General features: G+C 42.1%; 1 protein-coding gene across 2 annotated transcripts in view; it reads right to left on the reverse strand.

Annotated features, from left to right (window-relative positions):
* rbl1 (retinoblastoma-like 1 (p107)) overlaps window positions 1-10,850 on the reverse strand; it is a 32,860-nt gene extending 22,010 nt beyond the window's left edge. For both annotated transcript variants that reach the window (XM_017718273.2, XM_017718272.2), the window contains exons 1-5: window positions 10,563-10,850; window positions 5,092-5,225; window positions 3,485-3,685; window positions 2,645-2,709; window positions 1,866-1,994 (exon numbers count right to left, since the gene is read on the reverse strand). In XM_017718273.2, coding sequence (XP_017573762.1) covers window positions 1,866-1,994; window positions 2,645-2,709; window positions 3,485-3,685; window positions 5,092-5,225; window positions 10,563-10,724 — 691 coding nt within the window. In that variant the 5' untranslated portion in view covers window positions 10,725-10,850. The remainder of the gene's footprint in view (window positions 1-1,865; window positions 1,995-2,644; window positions 2,710-3,484; window positions 3,686-5,091; window positions 5,226-10,562) is intronic.
* Between the last annotated feature and the right edge of the window lie 12,873 nt (window positions 10,851-23,723).

A 23,723-nucleotide genomic window follows, 5' to 3' on the forward strand; every position in this document is an offset into this window, starting at 1 on the left:
AGAGAGGGATGCATTTCTCTTGCTCAAACTGTGGCATGTGTAGAAAAGAAGAGAGAAAGTGGAGTGATGGCAGCACAGTGATCACAGCAGGGGAGTCAGGCTCAACCAGTAAAAGGGCCATATTAAAAATGTCATCAAATCTGTCAGCCAGAGAAAAAAAGGGTTATTGCAATTTCAATTAATGCTGTGCTGTAACCCAAACTGGCCATTGTTTATTTACAATATGCAAAAACATCAACAGTAAAACAGACACTTGAAGAAAACTTCGAAATATTACATGAACACTTGAAATATTCAAAGTTTAAATGTCCCCAGGTGCTCATCAATACTTAGTTCATTGATACTTAGGTCCATTTTCTGAGCTGCTGGGCTAAAGTTAAGTGTTTATGCTGGTTAAACTGCAGCTGCAATGCATTTTGGTGATATGAATTGGGCAGAATTGTGTAGAATTGAGGTGTAACCGCTGTCCCACAGATTGCTGCCGGGGTAGGAGAGTCTGGGGACATTACGTTGCAGTGCATGTTGGGGACCGTAGCGCAGCACATAGTGAAACGGGCCAATATTAATAGAAAATTTAAATACTTTTTCCAGCCGGACAGGATTGCATGGCGTTTCACACATGGGGATTACAGCGTGAGCCTCCAAGGTTACGAAGCTTGAATCTCAAGAAGCTTCAGAGCATCTATATCAGTAAACCATGATACCAACATACCAAGATATTGTTGTTTCGTTTTCGTGATGGTAGCAAGCAAAGGCAGCCTGCCTTTACACATATATTAGTGAAAGAACTGGTTAATCTAAACAAGTCATTACATGAAATTCCTTCCCTTCTAGACATTCCATGATCAACTCTTCATGGTATTATTGAAAAGTGGAAGCGTTTAGGAACCACAGCCACTCAGCAACGAAGCCTCAGACCACATAAAGTTATAGAGTGGGTCACAGAGAGCTGAGGAGCATGTGAATAATCATGCTTCTCTGTCTGTCAGTCTGATGGACGAGTCCGGGTTTGGTGAATGCCAGGAGAACGTTACCTGCCTGACTGCACTGTGCCAGCTGTAAAGTTTGGCTGAGGAGGGGTGATGATATGGGGCTGTTTTTCAGGGGTTGGTCTAGAACCCTTAGTTCCAGTGAAGGGAATCTTAAAGCTTCAGCACCAAAACATTTTGGACAATTCTATGCTTCCAACTCTATGGGAACAGTTTGGGGAAGAACCTTTTCTGTTCCAGCATGACTGAACCCCAGTAACCAAAGCAGCTCCATAAAGGCCTGGCTGGGTGAGTTTGGTGTGGATGAACTTGAGTGACCCTCACAGAGCCCTGAACTCAACCCCATCAACACCTTTGGGCTGAACTAGAATAGAGATTGTGAGCCAGAGCCTCTTGTCCAAGATCAGCGTCTAACCTCACAACCTCACAAATGCTCTTCTGGAAGGATGGGCAGAAATTCCCACAGACACTCTCCAACATCATGTAGAAGCTTCCCAGAGTGGAAGCTGTTAGAGCTGCAAAGAGGTGCAACTCCATATTAATGGCCAGGGATTTAGAACGGGGTTTAAAAATGCTCCCGTAGGTGTCCCAATACTTTTGACCATACACTGCATGTATGCATACCTCTGCTATTATAGATTAGATACCCAACAGTAACACTAAAACCAAACTAACCGTGAAAAAATGTGTTTGTTGTCTGAGGGGAAAAAAAACTTTTTAGTTCTGCATGAATGAAAGTTTGGAAGTAGGTCCCTTCTGTGTTCGGTTGTCTTTCAGGAAAGGAGATACTTGTGTAAGATGCATGTCAGGTTTTCTGGCTGGAAATGAAGCTTGAAATGAATTAGTGAAACTTAATCATATGGCTTTAAGCATTACCTCTGAAGTGTGGATTGATGAGGTCTTTCTTGTTGCTGCAGAGTAGAGCGTTACCAAAGACCAGGTCCAGACAGCAGAGGAGGAGATGGTAGGAGTTCACCAGATCATCGCCAATCATACGGAAATTACCTGCATTCGATCATTAAAACAGCACTGCTTCAATACACTGGACCAGGATTTTGAGGAAACTGCACACTGAATCAACGTCTATGAACTACATGCAGCGAATATGAACCATCATGCACACTGTACGTCCAGCAGGTATCCAGACACCCTTTCTAATAAGTGGACTAAGCCACTTTAAGATGCACTTGATCACACTGGTGTTACTCACTGGTGCCTCATACGACACCCACCTTCTGAATGAAGCTTATGAAATATGAAAGTTATGAAAAACGAGACAAGGAGTTTAAGAGGCTGCATTAAAAAGCATGTTCTCAAGTGCATTTTGGAACGACCGGTGGTTCCAAGGAGTTTAAGAGAGATGTTTTCAAGTGCATTTCTCCACATGTTTCTATATTTTTGTGGAAAACCATTGCCGCCACCTAAAGAGTCAAAGCTCTAGCCCTGCAATCCTTTAGCCCAAGTGTTTCATTTTCCTCCTTTCCTGTAGTTAAACTGACACCTGTGAACTTGAATATCAAAATGAGTTAAAATGCATTGTCTAATATCACTGATTTCAGAAGAAACACTAGACAAACCGGCGTCCACAAACTTCTGGACATACAACGTGTTTCAGAAATGAACAACATAAGCAGGTAAAGGAAAAGGTGATTAACCTTTGGTATAAACGAAGAGCGTCCAACAGAACTTGAAGACATCACTGATGTGGCATGGAAGGCGCCTAGAAGATAGCAATGCAATTCAAAATAAGCAAATTTCAAATCGCAGCCCGACTTTACTGTCTCTAATAACCGTGTAGTTACACGTGAAGGACATGTGCAACAACAATGTAACTACTAATGATTGTCACTATTACAGCAGTACACCTTGTGATTACACAACTTGTTTGAGATGACCCCAGAGATAAAAATCAATAATAAAATAAAATGAAACCTGTCCTGTGACTTTTGACTCACCCTGTATGTATGTGTGTGTGTGTGTGTGTGTGTGTGTGTGTGTGTGTGTGTGTGTAATATATATATATATATATATATATATATATATATATATATATATATATATAAAAATTATGACAGTATAGCAGATGCTCCCTTATCTTAAAGCAATTTCTATATTACTACTACATTATTACACAGTACCTGTGTATCAGCTACACAGGAACTGTCCACTTATTATAATCGGTCACTTTAACACTACAGGAAAGCTCCTCTGCAGAAGTTACACTTGTGTTATTACATGAGGCAAAACTGAAGCTGATACACATGTGTAATTACACAGGCTGTACTTCTGTAAACCATCTGTAACACTGACTAAATCATCAGAAGTTAGTGTTGCGCCTGTTATTCATGTGTAACTACACAGTTATTACAGACATGTAACATAAAGGGGGACCCAAATTGCAAAGTAGCTGTGTTTGCAACAGCGTGAACAGAAGAGGCAACAAAACCAGAAACGAAATATGAACAGACAGTAATTCTAACGCAGAGACCGTTCACCTGTGCTTCCTCCCTCTTGGCAGACGAGGAGGCTCACCCTGAGGATTCTGAAACATGTCCAAAAATATTGGTTCAAATTTACGGAAAATCACAGTCGATACTTCGAAGTTCCTCTCGAGGTGGCTTATGCGGTTCCGGAAATCCTGAGTGAGGTTGGACATGTCCGCCCATTTCTTCATCTTGCTGAAGAACTGGATCAGACTGAAAAGAGAATAAACACACGGAGCGTAAAGGACGAACCTCTTCGTCACGAACGCAGTAAATGGACAATGAGTTTAAGGCAAAAACCTTCTCAGAACGTCTGGAAAAACACCAGCACGCTCTGATTTCTTAGAGCGGAGTAAAGTCTAAAAATCTCATTTTAAAATCTGATAAAGAGGCTGGATTTTAGCTGAGTGATCAGATTTCTCAGTGCTGTGAACTCTTACTCTGATTTCTTTCACATTTCTCAGTCTGAGCATGTGCGAAAACAGACAGCGGTACCGGAAATAAGCGACCAGCGTCACCAATGGTTTTTAAAAAAGAGCCGTGACATGAAGTTTCAGTCTTACTTTACGTTTACATCACGTCTTGTTCGGTGAATTCATTGGCCAGTTGTGAAGCAGAAATCTGATTACTGTCTGACTCGGTGTTTATATGCAGAGATTTACAGATTCAGACTGAGGAGTTTATTCTCACTCTACTCAACAATCTGATGGAAAATATTCGTTTACACGCTCACTGCAAGTAATCAGATCCAAAATGACGCACATGCCTAGAGAACCGCTTAGTGTAGACGTTACCATGACAACCAGCATCACGTGAGGTCCAGTCAGAATGAGATGAGCAGCAGTGAGCAGTGATTGTTTTTTACTGCTTTAAAATGACGTCAGACTCAGGAAAACGTCCTTCACATGTCCTTATTAAAGAAGGCCGAGAGGAAGACGTCGTGTTCTGGACGTCCGTCCCACCGCCGTCTTTTAAAGATCAAAACATGAAGTTTCTGCTCCGCCGTGTTGAACGGTATAAACTCTCACTATGACGCGACGCACATGCAGAAAGGACTTAAACCTTCCGATAGGGAATGTAATCGGATACAGGCATTTACACGGATGCTGTTCTTCTATTTAACGGATTATTTACAGGATTACCCATCTCGATCAATCAGATCAGAAACTGTATTCCGAACTGCCTCAATCAGACAAGACGTAGTGTATTCCGATTGGGCTATTAGTCGAGTTATTAGGCTGCATGTAAACGTGGCTATTTAGACCCGGTGTATCCCCAGGATCTGATTACTCAAATGCATTTCCACGTGTTGACTGGACAAAATCTGATTTTCTGCAATTCTGATTATGGAGTCCATGTAAACACAGTGTCTCAGGCATCAGGCAGTGAATTCATAAGCCTTTCTTGTAGTAACTTTCTGTGAGGGAGCTTTTAGAGGTGGATGCCTGGTTCCTATCACCACCACTATGATGAATTTCACACCAAACGACTCTGAACGACTTTTCACATTTTAACAATTTAATTATGCAGAAATTTTGAAAGACCAGTGGAATTCCACTTTAAAGCAAACGGTTAAAAGCACAAAAAATAATAACCTACAGATATACAGTTCTCCTTACCTGAGTTTGGAGGAGCGGAGGATCCTGGTGAGGGAGACGCAGTTGCCTTCCACCAGACCTCTCCCAACAGTGGGAGTGGAGCCTTTTCGGCAAGCAGCATACAGAGAGCAGGCCAGCCAGTGGACCACCTCACCCTGAGAGAGACAGAGAGACACAACACTCAGCAAATTCTAGATCATACAGGAAAATATGATCAATAACAATAATAATACAAAGAAGAAGAAGAAAAAACTGTATTAATAGGGAACATTTCACACCTGCAGCAGCTCAAAATAATTTAAAGACAAGTGACCAAACTGAAAATGAAATAAATAAAATAAAGGTGAACGATGCAAGAGTTTTAAAAAGTTAAAATTTGAAATAAACAGAAAGTAAACCTGATGTACTCAGCAACATTCAGGCAAGACGTTCTGACCACCTCCACTTTATCAGCTCCACTTACTGTATAGCTGGTCTTTGTAGTTCTACAGTTACAGACTGTAGTCCATCTGTTTCTCTGATACTCTGTTACCCTGTTCTTCAGTGGTCAGGACCCCCATGGACCCTCACAGAGCAGGTACTATTTGGGTGGGGGATCATTCTCAGCACTGCAGTAACACTGACGTGGTGGTGTGTTAGTGTGTGTTGTGCTGGTCTGAGTGGATCAGACACAGCGGTGCTGCTGGAGTTTTTAAAACAGCTCAGTGTCGCTGCTGGACTGAGAACAGTCCACCAACCGAAAATATCCAGCCAGTGTCCCTGACTTTACATCTACAAGGCAGACCGACAAGGTAGGAGTGTCTAATAAAGTGGACAGTGAGTGGACACGGTGTTTAAAACTCCAGCAGCACTGCTGTGTCTGATCTACTCGTACCAGCACAACACACGCTAACACAAAACCACCACGTCAGTGTTACTGCAGTGCTGAGAATGATCCACCACCCAAATAGAACCTGCTCTGTGAGGATCCATGGGGGTCCTGACCACTGAAGAACAGGGTAACAGAGTATCAGAGAAACAGATGGACTACAGTCTGTAACTGTAGAACTACAGAGTGCAGCTATACAGTAAGTGGAGCTGATAAGATGGACAATCAGCGTAGGAACAAGAAGGTGGTCAGAGCGTCACGCCTGATTGGTGTATATATAGAAATGAAATCACAAAATAAAAGCACGCTGCTAACATCAGTAACCCGTTTTAGAGCTTCAGCGGTTTCTGTCTTTGCAGTTTGACGGTTCCTAATACACAACATGATGTTCCTCTAAATAACCTTTCACTTTCTGCGCTGCTGCAGGGGCACAGAGACGTCTAAGGCAGTGACAGCAAGGGCAGGAAACAGAAGACCAGGGCAAGTTCCTACACCGGGCTTTTATTTTGACATGCCGCTTCAGGGACAAACAGCGGCCGCAGGCTTCAGGCTTGCTGATTAAAGTTTGCCTGTAGCACCATCATTTATAGTGATTACTGGGGCTGAACGATTTTGGGGAAAATACCTAATTGCGATTTTTCTGACTGATATTGAGATGGAAATATTATTGGTGATTATTATGTAGAAGGTATAAAAGGTTCAGGCCTGTTTTCTTGTCCAAGAATATCCACTTTTTCTGGGTTTAGGCTTGAACTCTGAAAACAGTGAGCCAGTTGTGGTTGTGATGTCACAACACATGGAGGTTTGGCTGCCTCTGATTGGTCTAATTTACCTACAGACAGGTCACAAGCTCCGTGCTATAAGGCCCAACTTCCCCCACAAGATAACGCAGGCTTTAATAAAATAAGGCAGCTCGTGCGAATTTAACTGTGATTTCGATCCAATGACGAATCTTTCCACCCTAATTATTACACGTATAAGCTTTCTGTTCCATTCATTAAAACACAAAGCGATTTCGATGTTTATCATGTTTATATATGATTTAATATGGTTTAAAATAGCCAGTATTAGTGTCGATCCAATCCACAGTATCGGACTGGCTCATCTGTTAGCCAAAATCAGATTATAAATGCCATCGTTTGTGCTTTAATGAGCCAAACCAGCATTTTTAATTTGTAAACGGAAAATAATCTGCCTATTAAAAAAAAGAACCAAATAAAAATCAAGTAATAAAGAATAAGTAAGAAATAACTGGCTATTTAGCATAATGAGTGACGCAAAATTGTGCTATGACACTCCAGTAAAGGTGTGTCATGTTATTTCCGTCATAAAACCGGAACACATTTCAGTAAAAAATCAAAACAATAAAATAATCGTGCAGAAAAAATACAGTATAATCTCCAAATGCAAGCTGTCTGTTCAGTTAACTCTTCACCTAAATACAGCATCGCTGTTGTACAAGAACTTTCCATCATAAAAAAATATTAAATATTAAATATATTATTACATATTAAATATCGCTGTTGTTGGAACAAAAACATTGTGTCTCCAAAATAGTAACTTTACAGGAGAAGGAAAAAACCTACTTTACTTTTAATGGAAGTCACTGGAACCAGACTTTGTTCCAAGTCATTTTGAGCCGTTTCTTTAAGTCCAGTAATCACGAAATTCACACACAACGTAAACAGCAACAGGTTTTTTCAAATTATGCCCAAAACTGAAAAATGACAAAAATGGAGATACGAGGTTTTGTTCCGACAGCAGTGACATATTTCATTTATATTTGATTTTTTGCATAATTCCAAAATTCCCGATATTCTTTACCTTAAGTTGACATTTAATGATGAATGGACCAATAAAAAAAGACCCCCAAAATAACCTCCACTACAAAGAACGTTCTCTGCTCTAAAAGTCCTACCTTGGAGGGTTTTATTCCGAGATCCCCCTGAAATCAATTCACATTAAGGCTGCCTGAAATGATTTTCTCAAGAGTTCTGGATAATCCAATCCCTGCGACATCAACACGGATTCAGAGCAGTTTGGTGTGAATTGGTTCAGACGCCTTTACAGTGGTGGTGATGGGAACCAGACATCGCCGTGACTACAACACAGATATAGACATTTTATTTATTTATTTTTATTATTATTATTTTTTAAGAAATATGTTTTCTTTGGGGACTATTTTGCCCCTCAACACTTTGCATATATCCCGCCATCATGAACAGCTTATAACAAAACATTTTAGGCCAAAATCCTCATAAATGTGAGGGAGCTTTTAGAGGGGGATGTCTGGTTCCTATCACCACCACTGTGAACAGATCTGACTCGGTAAGTTTATCTAGAACTGAGCGTTTCACACCGAGCGACTCGGATTAAGGACCCTGTTTACATGTCAACCATTTAATTGTGCGCATCCATCCATCCATTTTCTAAGCCGCTTCTCCATCAGGGTCGCGGGGGGGTGCTGGAGCCTATCCCAGCAGTCTTCGGGCGGAAGGCAGGATACACCCTGGACAGGTCGCCAGTCCATCACAGGGCAGACAGACAGACACAGACAGTCACTCACACCCAGGGGCAATTTAGCACATCCAATTGGCCTGACTGGATGTCTTTGGACTGTGGGAGGAAACCGGAGAACCCGGAGGAAACCCACGCAGACACGGGGAGAACATGCAAACTCCACACAGAGAGGACCCTGGTCGCCCGGCCGGGGAATCGAACCCACGCCCTCCTCGCTGTGAGGCGACAGTGCTACCCACCACGCCACCGTGCTGCCCGTAATTGTGCGCAAATTTTGAAAAATCAGCGGAGTTCCCCTTTAATAATGCCTGCAAGCCACTAGTCGCTGATAAAAGTCATAGCAAGAAGCGTCATGCTGTACTCAAGTTAAATGTCCAGTCCTCCTCTTCTGGTAGTGGAGGTAAGTCCTGTCTGTATGTCCCAGACCTGTAATAACTGACGTTAGGTTGTTTTGATTCCAGTTGATTTCATAGCTAATGTGCATGTGACACTTACCAAACATCAGAACCACACAGGGTCCAGGAAAATGACTGATATAACTTGATCTTCAATTAGACTGACATCATGTCACTACAGTCTAGTGGACGCTGAAGTCATTCCATTGATTTCTGAATAATTTAATCATTAGAATGTAAACAAAGTCACTCGGGGGCAGGGGTCTGGTGATGTCTGAGACCCTGTCCTAACACTAAACGTGAGTTATTACAGGTCTGTGATACACAGACAGCACAGACGTCCACGACCAGAAGGAGCGGACTGGACATTCAACCCCAGATAAGCTTGAAGCTTCTTACTACGACTTTTATCAGCGACCAGTGGCTTGCAGGCATTATTAAAGGGGAACTCCACAGATTTTTCAAAATTTGCGCACAATTTAATAGTTGAAATATAAACAGGGTCCTTAATATAAACAGGGTCCTCAGTTCTAGATAAACTTACCGAGTCAGATCTGTTCACAATGGTGGTGATAGGAACCAGACGTCCCCCTCTAAAAGCTCCCTCACAATTAAGTTAAGTGATACTTTATTAATCCCACAACCGGGAAATTCCACCTCCGCATTCAACCCATCCGTGAAGTGAAACGCCACATACACACTAGTGAATACACACACACTAGGGGGCAGTGAGCACACTTGCCCGGAGCGGTGGGCAGCCCTATCCACGGCACCCAGGGAGCAGTTGGGGGTTAGGTGTCTTGCTCAAGGACACCTCAGCCATGGACTGCCGGCACTGGGAATCGAACCGGTGACTTTCCGATCACAGGGCCAGCTCCCTAACCTCCAGCCCACGACTGCCCCTAATTTATGAGTATTTTGGCCTTAAATCTATTGTTATAAGCTATTTGTGATGGAGGGATATATGCAAAGCTATGAAGGGCAAAATAGTCCCCAAAGAAAACATATTTCTTAAAAAAATAATAATAATAAAAATAAATAAATAAATAAAAGTCATGGCGACCCCTGGTTCCTATCATCACCACTGTAAAGAAACCCAAGTTAAATCACAGTCAACATCATTGCACACCAAAACCACCCTGAACCTCTCTGTTTACATCTCACACTTCAGCCTCAAAATGCTGAAAAAATCTGCTTATCTCCTCTTTAACTGAAAAACCCTGCTCTGTTAGCCAACCAGGGTTAGCTACAAAGCTAATACCAAAACAAATGCACACTGTTAACATTTCAGCTTCATTAACTTAACCTTGTGTGTTTTCCAAGACATAGACTGAGCCTAAACTTAGTCTAAATACTGCTTTAATGGCAAAGCAACGTTGGCACTGCAATTTAGTCCAAGATTAAACCAAATCCACCTCTTAAAAGCAGCCCGAACGAAACTGAAGTCGACTTCTGATTCGAACTCCCCGTTCCACCTTAAATGGGGCAGCAGTTCCAATCTATCGCCTGCCGAGCCTACAGGCGCCAGAGAGGAACTGCTGCACCTTTTAAGGTGGAACGGGGAGTTGGAGCGAGAAGCATTCTTGAGCCTCTCCTACAGTCTCGGCTGCGTAGTCAGACCTGGATAGCCAGTCCTAGGGTTAATCTGACAGTGTGATATTAGTAATATTAGTGATATTAGTGAATATATCGATCTGAGAGCCGCAGACCTCCAGAGTGTAGGTGTTCCAGACGGCGGTGAAGTTCTGCAGCGCTTCCGAAGCCGTCTCCTCGTCCATGTTCAGCTCCTGACAGAGCGCGTCGAGGCTTCTCCGAATCGAGCCACCGTCGTCCGATTTTCCAGACTCGGAGTCCGTTTCGTCTCCTCTCATTTCGCTGCTGTCGGAAAAAGACCAAATCTCTTAAAATGTGTTTATAAACAAAGCGGTGGCGGCGGCCTCCGGCTGCTATCCCACAGTGCTCGCGGACCCGAATGGCGCGAAATCTGCCCGCTCCTAGCCAATGGGAGCGCGGCTTCGACCTGCTTACGTCACCAATAGTAACAACAACAAAACATGGCGGGTGTGTAGGACCGGGCGATATCGAGAAAAATCGTAACCCCGATATTTTCCATCTTTTATAACGGTACCTTGTGATGTTTGAAGGGGAACGCCGCTCATTTGTAACACACAATCCATGTGATTAAACGGTTGAGAAGTAAACAACGTCATTCGGAGTATTTTGGTGTGAACTGGTTCAGACGTCTTTACAGTGGTGGTGATGGGAACCAGGCGTCGCCACGACTACAACACAGATAGTAAAGAAAGTGTCTATCTAGAACCACCTGAGAACCTACACCAGTCTTCTGAGTTAATATGGACTGTTGATGATGGAAAAATAGTGGAAAATCTGGAATAATAAGTTTTCTTTGGGGACTATTTTGCCACAAGCCGCCCTATGTCTCCCTCCACCATGAATCTTCTTCTTTCGGCTGCTCCCTTTAGGGGTCACCACAGCGGATCATCTGCCTCCATCTTGCCCTATCCACTGCCTCCTCTACTTTTACACCAACCATCTCCATGTCCACCTTCACTACATACATAAACCTTCTCTGAGGTCTACCTCTTCTCCTTCTGCCCGGCAGCTCCATCTCCAACATTCTTTGACCAATATATCCACTATTCCTCCTCAACACATGTCCAAATCATCTCAACCTGGCCTCTCTGGCTTTATCTCCAAACTGCTCCACCTTCACTGTCCCTCTGATCTGCTCATTTCTAATCTTGTCCATCCTTGTCACTCCCAACGAAAATCTCAGCATCTTCATCTCCGCCACCTCCAGCTCAGCCTCCTGTCTTTTAGACAGAGCCACAGTCTCCAAACCGTACATCATATCAGGAGGCACTACTGTCTTGTAAACCTTCCCTTTCACTCTTGCTGCTATCCTTCTGTCACACATCAGCCCTGACACCCGTCTCCACCCACTCCATCCTGCCTGCACCCTCTTCTTCACCTCTTTTCTACACTGTCCATTGCTCTGGATGGTTGACCCAAGATATTTGAAGTCATCCACCTTTACGACCTCTACTCCTTGCATCTTCACCTTTCCACCTGCCTCCCTCTCATTCACACACATGTATTCCATCTTGCCTCTACTGACCTTCATTCCTCTCCTCTCCAGTGCAAACCTCCACCTCTCCAGATTCTCTTTCACCTGCTCTCTACTCTCACCACAGATTACAATTTCATCTGCAAACATCATGGTCCATGGAGCCTCCTGCCTGACCTCATCTGTCAACCTTTCCATCACCACATCACTTCTTGCAAACAAGAAGGGGCTCAAAGCTGATCCCTGATGTAACCCTACCTTCACCTTGAAACCATTTGTCACTCCAACTGCACACCTCACCACTGTCTCACTATCCCTCCACCATGAATGGAGTTAAGAAAAAAAAAACACATTTTAGGCCAAAATCTTCTCAAAACCGTCATAGGACAGTGTCTCAGACATCGCCAAACCCCTCTCAATGAGGTTAATATGGAGTATTGATGACAATATGGAAGTTCTCTTTGGGGACTATTTTGCCGCACAGCGCCCTACATGTCTCCCTCCACCATGAATGGAGTTGAAGTTCTCTAAACTATCATAAAACAGCGTCTCAGTCATCAGGCAGTGAATTCAGAACCATCTCATGTAGGAACTTTCTGTGAGGAGCTTTTAGAGGGGGACGTCTGGTTCCTATCACCACCACTGTGAACAGATCTGACTGGGTAAGTTTATCTAGAACAGAGCGTTTCACACCAAACTGCTCTGAACCACTCTGATTACATTTTAATAGTGTCTGCAAAAGTCTAGTTTCTGATAATAGTAATATTAAGAAGCTTCATGCTGTACTCAAGTTAAATGTCCAGTCCTCCTCTTCTGGTAGTGGAGGTAAGTCCTGTCTGTATGTCCCAGACCTGTAATAACTGACGTTTAGTGTTATGATTCCAGTTGATTTCATAGCTAATGTGCATGTGACTCTTACCAAACATCTGAAACACACAGGAAAATGACTGATATAACTTGATCTTGCTTTAGACCAGGGGTGTCGAACTCAACCACCAAAAGGGACATATTGACAGTATCAGCAAATCTGCGTGACAGCAGTGTTTTATTTCATTTTTACCTAACATTTTGCCATAATTTATTCAAAATATGCCAAAAGTGCAACAGCAAAATAGGCATTGAATAGTTACTCAAAAATAATTCTCAATGAAAATAAATTGTTTTAGGTAGTTTTTTTTTTAAACTGCCTATTTGCTTAAATAGACACCAGGCATCTTTTCTTCTTTTGTAACTGCTGGCCATAAATATACACGCCGAGATGTTGTGTTGTCTGTTGTTCTGCATGTAAGGTGATGCGTCTGCACGTCCGCCATGTTGGAGAGGTCAAGATCTGCTTATGAACCAATTCACTGGTACAGAGAGACGAAGAGTTTCAGGATTAAATCGGCCACGACTTCCTTACTACTCAACCCATTTTCACCAAGCCTGTTCTGTTATAATCCTCAGACTCAGATTAATCCAGGCTGCACGGATCTGCTCTCGGCAGCTTTTATAACTTTCATAACCAATCATGATAATTAGCCGTCCAGACCAGCAGGTCAGTATTCAGTCTGCACCAGGTGATAAAAACCAAGCTTAACACGAGAAAAACACTCACACACCGATGGACTTGCTGATGTGTGTGTTTATCACTTTGAATATTAACCCACATAAAAATAAATAAACCCCCAAACCACAGAAAGAAGGACGAAGCTGAGGTTGGCTTCTTATTCGCCAGCATCTTGTTCGAGTTTTCCTGTCCCACCTTAAATGGTGCAGCAATCACTTTCTGGTGCCTGAAGCTGCTCCATTTAAGGTGGAACGGGAAAATTGACTCTAACTTCAGCTTCGTGTAAGAAGGCGCTAACTTTAATCTATTATGAATATCTACACGGATTAAGGAATGCTGTAACTTACCGAGCTACAAAGCTTTAACCATCACTGTAAATAAAGAACTACTGCACCAAGGTAAGATCTCCTGAATAGAGGATTAAATGAAATAAGCTTAATATAAACCCAGAGGAAAAACAATCACATCACCAGGTTCTCTGAGCTTCACCAACCACACGATCACATCTACACATAACCATCACACAGACATGAGCGTGGATCACTGCGTTTATATAATCCTATCCCACTGTCTGAGAGCGACATTCCTGAAATAGTGGAATTCTGGACAGTATCTTTCTTAAACTGCCGCTCTGTAATGGTACTGAATGCAGTCCAGCAGCGATGCTGACCACCCTAAAATGGTGGCGCTGTTGACGTGCCTGGCTGGAGCCAACGCAGCAACTAAGGATGCTGCTCGCTGTTGTTGGGGGTCAGAACGCACACTATGTTGTAACTGTAGAGCATATCAATGTAAAACAGTCTAATAAGAATAAAACATTAACGTAATTTCATGGGCTGAACTGGACTGTGTCACTGGCCTAACTGGGCCCGCCGGCCTTGTGTTTGACACATGGGCTTTAGACTGACATCATGTGTACAGTCTAGTTGATATTAAGGTCAGTTCTGTTGATTTCTAAACATTTCTGAGTAATTTAACGGTTAAGATGTAAACAGAGTGGTTCAGAGTGGTTCGGTGGGAAACTTTACCGAGTCAGACCTGTTCACAGTGGTGGTGATAGGAACCAGACGTCCACCTCTAAAAGCTCCTCACAGAGTTATTATAGCGTTTCTTGTATCAGTGGTTTGTAAGGTTTGTTTTAGTTCATTTTCCAATACAAAAGTGTATTACCTTGTGTGCAGGACAATGAACTGGGTGGCCGAGGATGGACCAGCAGTGGCAGCAGCGGAGTGCCGACCTTATCAAGCCAGAGGACTGATGCATGCTTGCTATTTGGGTTTTTATTCGCAAGATCTTGAGCTTGTGATGTTTCAGTACCTTTTTAAAAAGAGCTGTGTTGTCTACTGAGAGCACCCGCACTGACAATTGCATGGGATAGTTTCAGGAATCATATCGCTGCAGTTGGACAAAAACCTCGTATCTCCAAAATGGTAACTTTACAGGAGAAGGAAAAAACCTGCTTTACTTTTAATGTAAGTCAATGGAACCAGAAATTTTTCCAAGTAATTTTAGGCCGTTTCTTTTGGTCCATTCATCATGAAATTTACACACAATGTAAAGAGCAACAGGCATTTTCAAACTATGTTCAAAACTGAGAAATGGAGATACAAGGTTTTGTTCCGACAGCAGCGATATACAGGATAACACAACAAAATTGCACATATGCACACACAGGACTTATTTGTCTCCATTGTTTATTATACTTACCAGTACTCAACATACTGTATATACTGGTGTTTGTTGGTTGGTATAACGTCTCTGCCTTCTACACTGTAGACTGGTGTTCAATCCCCACCTGGGCAAACACCCTACACTATACCAATAAGAGTCCTTGGGCAAGACTCCTAACACCACCTTCACCTACCTGTGTAAAAATAATCAAATTCTAAGTCGTTCTGGATAAGAGCGTCAGCCAAATACAATAAATATAAATACTGTGGACACCGTATATATTTACATATTGTATATTTGTAAGATATTTTGCACTGTATTTTTTCTACATGTAACTGTGTATATATGTATTTATGTGTATATTTGTACACTGACCCTAAATGTAGCATTTACATTAATGTATTAATTATCATATTCATTATCTGTACTAATATTCATATTCTTGCCATATTTATTGTACATTTATTTATTTATTTTTTTTACATACTGCTACTATTTGCACTTGTGGTAGATACTAACTGCGTTTCATTGCCTTGTACTTGGACTGAGCAATGACGGTAAAGTTGAAACTATGTCTGTCTATCTGTCTGAGGTCCCACTGACAGGCCCTGAGCTGGAATCTGCAGGTTACAGTAAACAACATTCAAATACACACATAAAACCTGTAATGAAAATCACCTCCAGTTCACTGTTTACACTACGAAGTAAACGCAAACAGCAGGGGGCGCCCTGACCACCTTCACTGTCTGCTGGTTGCCTTCACTTCACCGAATGGAATCTCTGAAAACAATAAAAAATCACTTGAAGATGAAACTTGTTATTTCCCAGCCAACAGTAATTTTAACTAATATGTAATATATGATATTTTTGCTTAATGTTGTTTGAATTACGTGTTGCAATGAATCAATGTATTTGAAACGTATCTCATATGTAATGAAATACACAGTAAAATGCAGTTGAAATATGAAACAGGCATTGTTCAGTGGTTGATGTCATGCCCAAATAAGGAATTCTTGGCCTAAGTCATGATTTTCTACTGGAAAAATGAACAAAGGTATCAAAAATTGATGCGATCGTGCCCCGTCGTTAACAACAATCCAAAACTGATATGTTTTGTCCTGTGTGCAGTCCCCGGAATGTCACGGAAACCTCTCAGTAACTTATTACTGTAACTGTACATTGAAATAGTGCAGTACTGGTGCATATTGTGTATATGTGTATGTTCAGAGTCGGTGTGTATATATATATATATATATATATATTTATTTTTTTGGTACTTAAATTCTATATGGGGGCTACACACCTAAGATTTTCACTCACTTTCCACCTGTGTAAATGTGATGTGACAAGAAACGTGATTTGATTTGATTTGATTTGATTCAATTGACAGGTCATTCAGCCAAAATCCTGCACATTTAACTGATATTGCATTAAAGTAAGTTTACACAGGAAAAATTGATGTTTCATGCATAATTTGTGTATATAATGCCTCTGAATGTCAGTCTGTTGTATTATTTTTCACGGTTAGATGTTTTCCAGTGTCAAATGCATCAATTTTAGATTAAAAATGTTAAAGTTTGAGTTGTGAAAATGTTTGAGAAGCACAGAAAGGACAGAAAACAGTGCACGGCCACAAGATGGCAGCAAATGAATGCGCAAGGTTTCACATCAGCGCTGCGATGCTGAGGATGCAGGAGGAGAGTAGAGTCTGTCCTGATCCTGTGATTCATACATCATCGTCTACAGGAATCAGGGAATCTGCATGGATCTCTGCAAAAACCAAGTTCTCCAGGTTTGCTGGGGACCGGGAATGGTATGCATTACTAGTATTACCTCCCCCTACTGGCTACTTTAAGATACTGAGCGATTATGTAGCATCACTTTCGACTGGAAAGAAGAAGAAGTTCTTCTGAAACGAGGCTCTCTTGATGCCAGTTTATTAGGTGCCTTGTAGCTCCACTCATTTTATTGCACTGTGTAGGTTTACAGTTAGACTGCAGCTCATCTGGACAGTTTATCAGCCTTTCCTCCAGGCAAGTGTATTTATTTAGCACCTTTCACGCAGTGCAGTACATATGATGCAATGCAAAGATAATTCTAATGAAATTAAATATAATTTAAAATGTAACACAAAATAAACAAGAATAGAAATTAAAGACATGAGTAATACAATAGATTTTATCATTAACTATGAACTCAGTCTTTTATCACTGGTTTCTCGGTCAGACGATAACAATAACGGCACAACGTTGGCATTGTGATCCATCAGGCCCTTGTCTAGATGTTAGGGCTGGTGGAGGAGCATGCTCCGTACTACAAATGCAAGCCTGCAATGCAGTGTTAGAGAACAGGCAGAGTGAGCTGTTAGAAGAGGTGTCCATCACCACAGACAGTGCAGTTTAAGTCTCTCGGATTTGGTGTACCTGCACAAGGCTGAAAGGTGGGCAACCATCATGGACATCCAAGTCTTCCTGGACAAAAATATTGTCCTGTTAGCATCCGTTGAGGTCATTGTTGTGATTGTTGTTTTCAAAGATCTGAGCGCCTCCATGGAGGAGCTCTGTGTCACTTGCAGACAGTGCAGAAAGTGGTGATCCTTGGAAGAGGCCTTCATTGCGAATTTCCATGGCATTTAACATTTTCTGAGAATCAAGCATACGCTGGCCCAAAGGTGACTCAGCGGAATTTTTTACATTAGCCTAACTTTGGCGTTGGCTGACTCAGCGTTAGACGGTGGGGCTACATTGGCCTGACGTTGGCTGACTCAGCGTTAGATGGTGGGGCTACATTGGCCTGACGTTGGCTGACTCAGCGTTAGATGGTGGGGCTACATTGGCCTGACGTTGGCTGACTCAGCGTTCGACGGTGGGACTATATTGGCCTGATGTTGGCTGACTCAGCGTTAGACGGTGGGGCTACATTGGCCTGACGTTGGCTGACTCAGCGTTAGATGGTGGGGCTACATTGGCCTGACGTTGGCTGACTCAGCGTTAGACGGTGGGGCTACATTGGCCTGACCTTGGCTGACTCAGCGTTAGACGGTGGGGCTACATTGGCCTGACGTTGGCTGACTCAGCGTTAGACGGTGGGGCTATATTGGCCTGACGTTGGCTGACTCAGCGTTAGATGGTGGGGCTACATTGGCCTGACGTTGGCTGACTCAGCGTTCGACGGGGGGACTATATTGGCCTGACGTTGGTTGACTCAGCGTTAGACGGTGGGGCTACATTGGCCTGACGTTGGCTGACTCAGCGTTAGACGGTGGAACTACATTGGCCTGACGTTAGCTGACTCAGCGTTCGACGGTGGGGCTACATTGGCCTGACGTTAGCTGACTCAGCGTTAGACGGTGGGGCTACATTGGCCTGACGTTAGCTGACTCAGCGTTAGACGGTGGGGCTATATTGGCCTGACGTTAGCTGACTCAGCGTTAGACGGTGGGGCTACATTGGCCTGACGTTAGCTGACTCAGCGTTCGACGGTGGAACTACATTGGCCTGACGTTAGCTGACTCAGCGTTAGACGGTGGGGCTACATTGGCCTGACGTTAGCTGACTCAGCGTTAGACGGTGGGGCTACATTGGCCTGACGTTAGCTGACTCAGCGTTAGACGGTGGGGCTACATTGGCCTGACGTTAGCTGACTCAGCGTTAGATGGTGGGGCTACATTGGCCTGACGTTAGCTGATTTAGTGTTAGATGGTGGGGCTGCATTGGCCTGACGTTAGCTGACTCAGCGTTAGACGGTGGGGCTACATTGGCCTGACGTTAGCTGACTTAGTGTTAGATGGTGGGGCTGCATTGGCCTGACGTTAGCTGACTCAGCGTTAGACGGTGGGGCTACATTGGCCTGACGTTAGCTGACTCAGCGTTAGATGGTGGGGCTACATTGGCCTGACGTTAGCTGACTTAGTGTTAGATGGTGGGGCTGCATTGGCCTGACGTTAGCTGACTCAGCGTTAGACGGTGGGGCTGCATTGGCCTGACGTTAGCTGACTCAGCGTTAGACGGTGGGGCTACATTGGCCTGACGTTAGCTGACTCAGCGTTAGACGGTGGGGCTACATTGGCCTGACGTTAGCTGACTCAGCGTTAGATGGTGGGGCTACATTGGCCTGACGTTAGCTGACTCAGCGTTAGATGGTGGGGCTACATTGGCCTGACATTGGCTGACTCAGCGTTCGACGGTGGGGCTACATTGGCCTGACGTTGGCTGAAGTCGTTAGACAGTGGGGATAATAATAAATACAGTAAAAAGAAAACAATAATTCCAATTATTATTATTATTATTATTATTATTATTAGTAGTAGTAGTAGTAGTAGTAATATTTTTAAAGCCCAACAAAATCACTGACATATATGAGACTACTTCTTACCTCTATAAAATCGTATTAAACACCATGAACCATTTTCACGAGTAAACAGCTTTTGTTTAGTGACAGGCATTTTAGCAGCTTATTCAGTTCCCTGTAATAGAATCAGTTCTTTTATCTTTGATATTATTATTATTATTATTATCATCATTATTATTGTTATTATTATATATTAGATATGGCAGAGAAGGGCTGACAAATTGTGCAACAACAGTTGAGCTACAGTCTGTAACTGTAAACCTACAGACCTGTAGGGTAGGTGTTTCTGATAAATTGACCAGGGAGTGTAGGTAGGTGGACATAATAGAGTGGACACTCAGTGCATGTCTACTAAATGAGCATCCATCATAGTGTTTAGACTAAAGTCAATATTTCTCCAACTCAGACTTCATGATAAGAAAGAGCCCACCCCCACCTCCCCAACCCCCCCTCCGTCTCAACAGGGGAAACAAGCAGATTGTTGTAACCAGGTCAAGTCACCTTAATGTCTAAAGACCTGCTCTCCTAAAGAGATGCCAGAGGAGCAGAGCAGTTCTAACAGCAGGGGAGACTGAATGGAGACTAAGAAAGGGAAGCAGGGAGAGTCCAGCTGTAAGAGGATGACCTCACAAAGACGGTTGGAAAAACACCCAGACTTTTAGAAAAAGAGTTCCTTTGGAAACAGAAGTACAAACAATACGAATCCGTGACCTGAGCTTCCCCTTGAGGTAAAACATTCCTTCTCGATGCGTGACGACTTTATTCAGTCAGGTGTGCAATGTTTCTGAAACACGAAGCCCAAACGCTTCTGCTACTGACCAGCTTTCAAAAAATCACAGAAAACCGACAACATCAAACGCGGGCCCCTCTCAGAGCGTTCCACGATGCTGCAGTAACAGCCTCTGCTCTTCTGGAAAGGCTTCTAGATGTTGAACATTGCTGTGAGGGTTTGATTGAGCATTAGTGAGGTCAGGTGCTGATGTTGGATGGTCAGTTCTGGAACAGTAATCATCCCAACGGTATTGGATGGAGCTCCATCACTTCAGAGAACACAGCTCCACTGCTCCACAGCCCAATGTTAGGGGGCTTTATACCCCTCTAGACCACACTTGACACTGGGCATGGAGACCTTAGGCTCGTGTGCAGCTGCTCCAGAGTGTCCCAATCTATTGGTCAGTGCTGTTCTATGGACATTATACAAGCTGTGACTTTAAAAACCCTGGAATATTCCCTCACTTTTGAAGAGCATAGATAAAACATAAGAAAACTAACTTGTACAAACAGCTTGTTTTGAAATCCTTGTTTCTTTGATGCCACAAAAAAAATTTACTTGCAACTACATGTGTAAAAGTTTCAAAAGTTTGAACACCCCCAAGGCAAATTACATGTTGTGTTGATTAATAACAGTAATAGTGAATAAAAGTAAGAGTTTAACACCCGTGTTGGACAGTAACTGAGTAACTGAGTAACTGAGTAAATGTAATTAGTTTCTGTACTTTAGTATTTTTGGTGTATCTGTACTGAAGTTTCTTCATTCTGGGCGACTTTTTCCTTTCACTCCACTACATTTCAGAGTCTAATATCCGACTTTTTCCTCCTACATTTTGAGAAATCTGTCGTTCCTTTTGGTTTCTGTGTATAAAAACGTAACATGTCAAAACGAAAGAAGCGCAAAGCCAGAGCACCAATCAGGGCCCAGCGGTCACTTTGTTTAGAGCTGGTTTTGACCTGTTGGTCATACCGACCCAGTGCAGCACGCGGTTCAACGTCAGCGCGGCAGCGTAAAACTTTGGGAGAGTCTGTTCAACATAAATGATGAACTAACCTAACTTTGTGTAAATAGAGCTCAATATAGAAATATGTCCACATATGCAGTCGAGACTGACGCGGCTTTTTTCTGAATTTCTGGCATATAGCTGTTTGGCCTATAGCAGTTTAGCCACACCCCCTCACCGAAGCTATAAGGAATGTTTCACCTTGGATTGTTTATTAAATGAGGCTCAACACAGAGCAGCCAATTTAAGAATTAACAGCTTGTTTACATGCATCAGTCTTAAAGGCACAGTAAGAAAAACAGCCTGTTTAATTCTGAGGGATTAAGAGAGGTGGGGAAAAGGTCATAAAGGTAAATTAACCAAATTAGTTTTGGTACATAATCCAGAGCAAATGGACTTCAGGGTAAAAAAAAATGAAGAAATAAAATGCAAGAAAAATGTAGGACCCTTTATAGAAGTGCTGAGGCCGTATTACAGAAACTGCCCATCTTTTGTCTTAAGTTCTGATGGGTCAAGATCAGATTTTTCACAGATTTTTACCATATGCGCACAGCTGAAATGTAAACACATCACCAGAATCATGTTAAAAATGTGAGTTAAGCTGCTGTTACTGATGTAAAAAAGCTCAAACAGAACTAAAGTCTGATAAACTGTGAGTGGTGAATGCTGTAAGAGCGCCCCCTGCTGTTTATCAGAGCGTCGCCGCTGCCCAGTTTCAGTCTCCATTTCCCAAACGCTTCAGCCGAGCGCGCTCACGTTACTCCTCCTATAAACAGACGCACATTCAGCTCCGCCTCCTCATTATTCACCACCATCACTGTAATATTCCATCATCTACATTAACACAGTAAGGTGATCAGAGGGGCGGTGGAGTTGCCAGCGTCTGAGATGTTTAAAATGCAGAGTTAGAAAAGAAAAACATCTCCCAGTGAAAGCCGCGTTTTACAGTAGAAATAAACGGAGCTCATTATGCTGGTAGTGAACTACGCCGCCTGATTCAGCCGCCTAAAAACCAGAGAAACGGAGCTTAAACAGAAGTCAGGACCCTGCTGGGGTTCATCCTAAAGTTAGGACAGGATTTAGGAGGTTTAATCTAGTTAGGATGTTTGTGTGATGCTGTTTTCTGATCTGGAGTTAATGCTGAGATCAGGAAGGGAGGAGCTGGTATTCTGGAATAGCTACTGAACTAAATTCAGTCCGTACTGAAGTCGTCATGGAGACAAAGCAGATGTGTTTTCAGACTTAAGAGGTTTCTGTGATACGGCGTCTGGTTGCTAATTGTGTTTTGATTTATGTTCTGAACAGGACAAGAACCGCAGCCTTCAGTGTTTAATAATGGGACACAGTGCTTAAACTGAAGAGGCCTCAAATAAAACTGCTGGCTAAAGTTACACGTCTCTCCACAGTCCTCATTCTTAAGGGCCTTAAGGCCTATACCACTGAAAACCACATCTTCCTGTTTTTTAAATGTAGTATGTAAACACTGTTGAGGGTCCCAAAGTACCATTCACTCCACAGCGTATATGTGGAATCTGAGCTGCAAAAACAGTTCATTTTAAATTCACTGTTTTTGTGATGTCACAGAAAACAATCCATTAGATTAGTTTAAATTGGATTCAACTTCGCTGTCAATGCTGAGTACGGAGCAGGGTAGAGAGCTGATGAAATGCAGTTAGCGTCTAACCAGAAGTGCAAAATACAATATTATTTACATATAAAGTGCAAGAATTAACCGTAGTAACCAATGCTGTGGTTACAATATGTGCAATTAACACGCACATGAACATATTAACATATTTATGCTCAACATTAACATATTAACATATGTACGTTCAATTTGCATTAACATATTAACATATTTATGTTCAATTAATATTAACGTATTAATAGATTGATGCTCAACTTGCATTAACGTATTAACATATTTATGTTCAATTACCATTAACACATTAACATATTTATGTTCAATTAACATTAACATATTAACATATTTATGTTCAATTTGCATTAACACTAACATATTTATGTACAATTGACATTAACATATTAATATATTTATGTTCAATTAACATGAACATATTAACATATTTATGTTCAATTAACATTAACATATTAATATATTTATGTTCAATTTGCATTAACATATTAACATATTTATGTTGAATTACCATTAACACATTAACATATTTATGTACAATTGACATTAACATATAAACATATTTATGTTCAATTAACATTAACATATTAATATGTTTATGTTCAATTAATATTAACGTATTAATAGATTGATGCTCAATTTGCATTAACGTATTAACATATTTATGTTCAATTACCATTAACACATTAACATATTTATGTTCAATTACCATTAACACATTAACATATTTATGTTCAATTAACATATTAACATATTTATGTTCAATTTGCATTAACACAT

Source organism: Pygocentrus nattereri, chromosome 26, assembly GCF_015220715.1.
Source record: "Pygocentrus nattereri isolate fPygNat1 chromosome 26, fPygNat1.pri, whole genome shotgun sequence".
Taxonomy (NCBI): domain Eukaryota; kingdom Metazoa; phylum Chordata; class Actinopteri; order Characiformes; family Serrasalmidae; genus Pygocentrus; species Pygocentrus nattereri.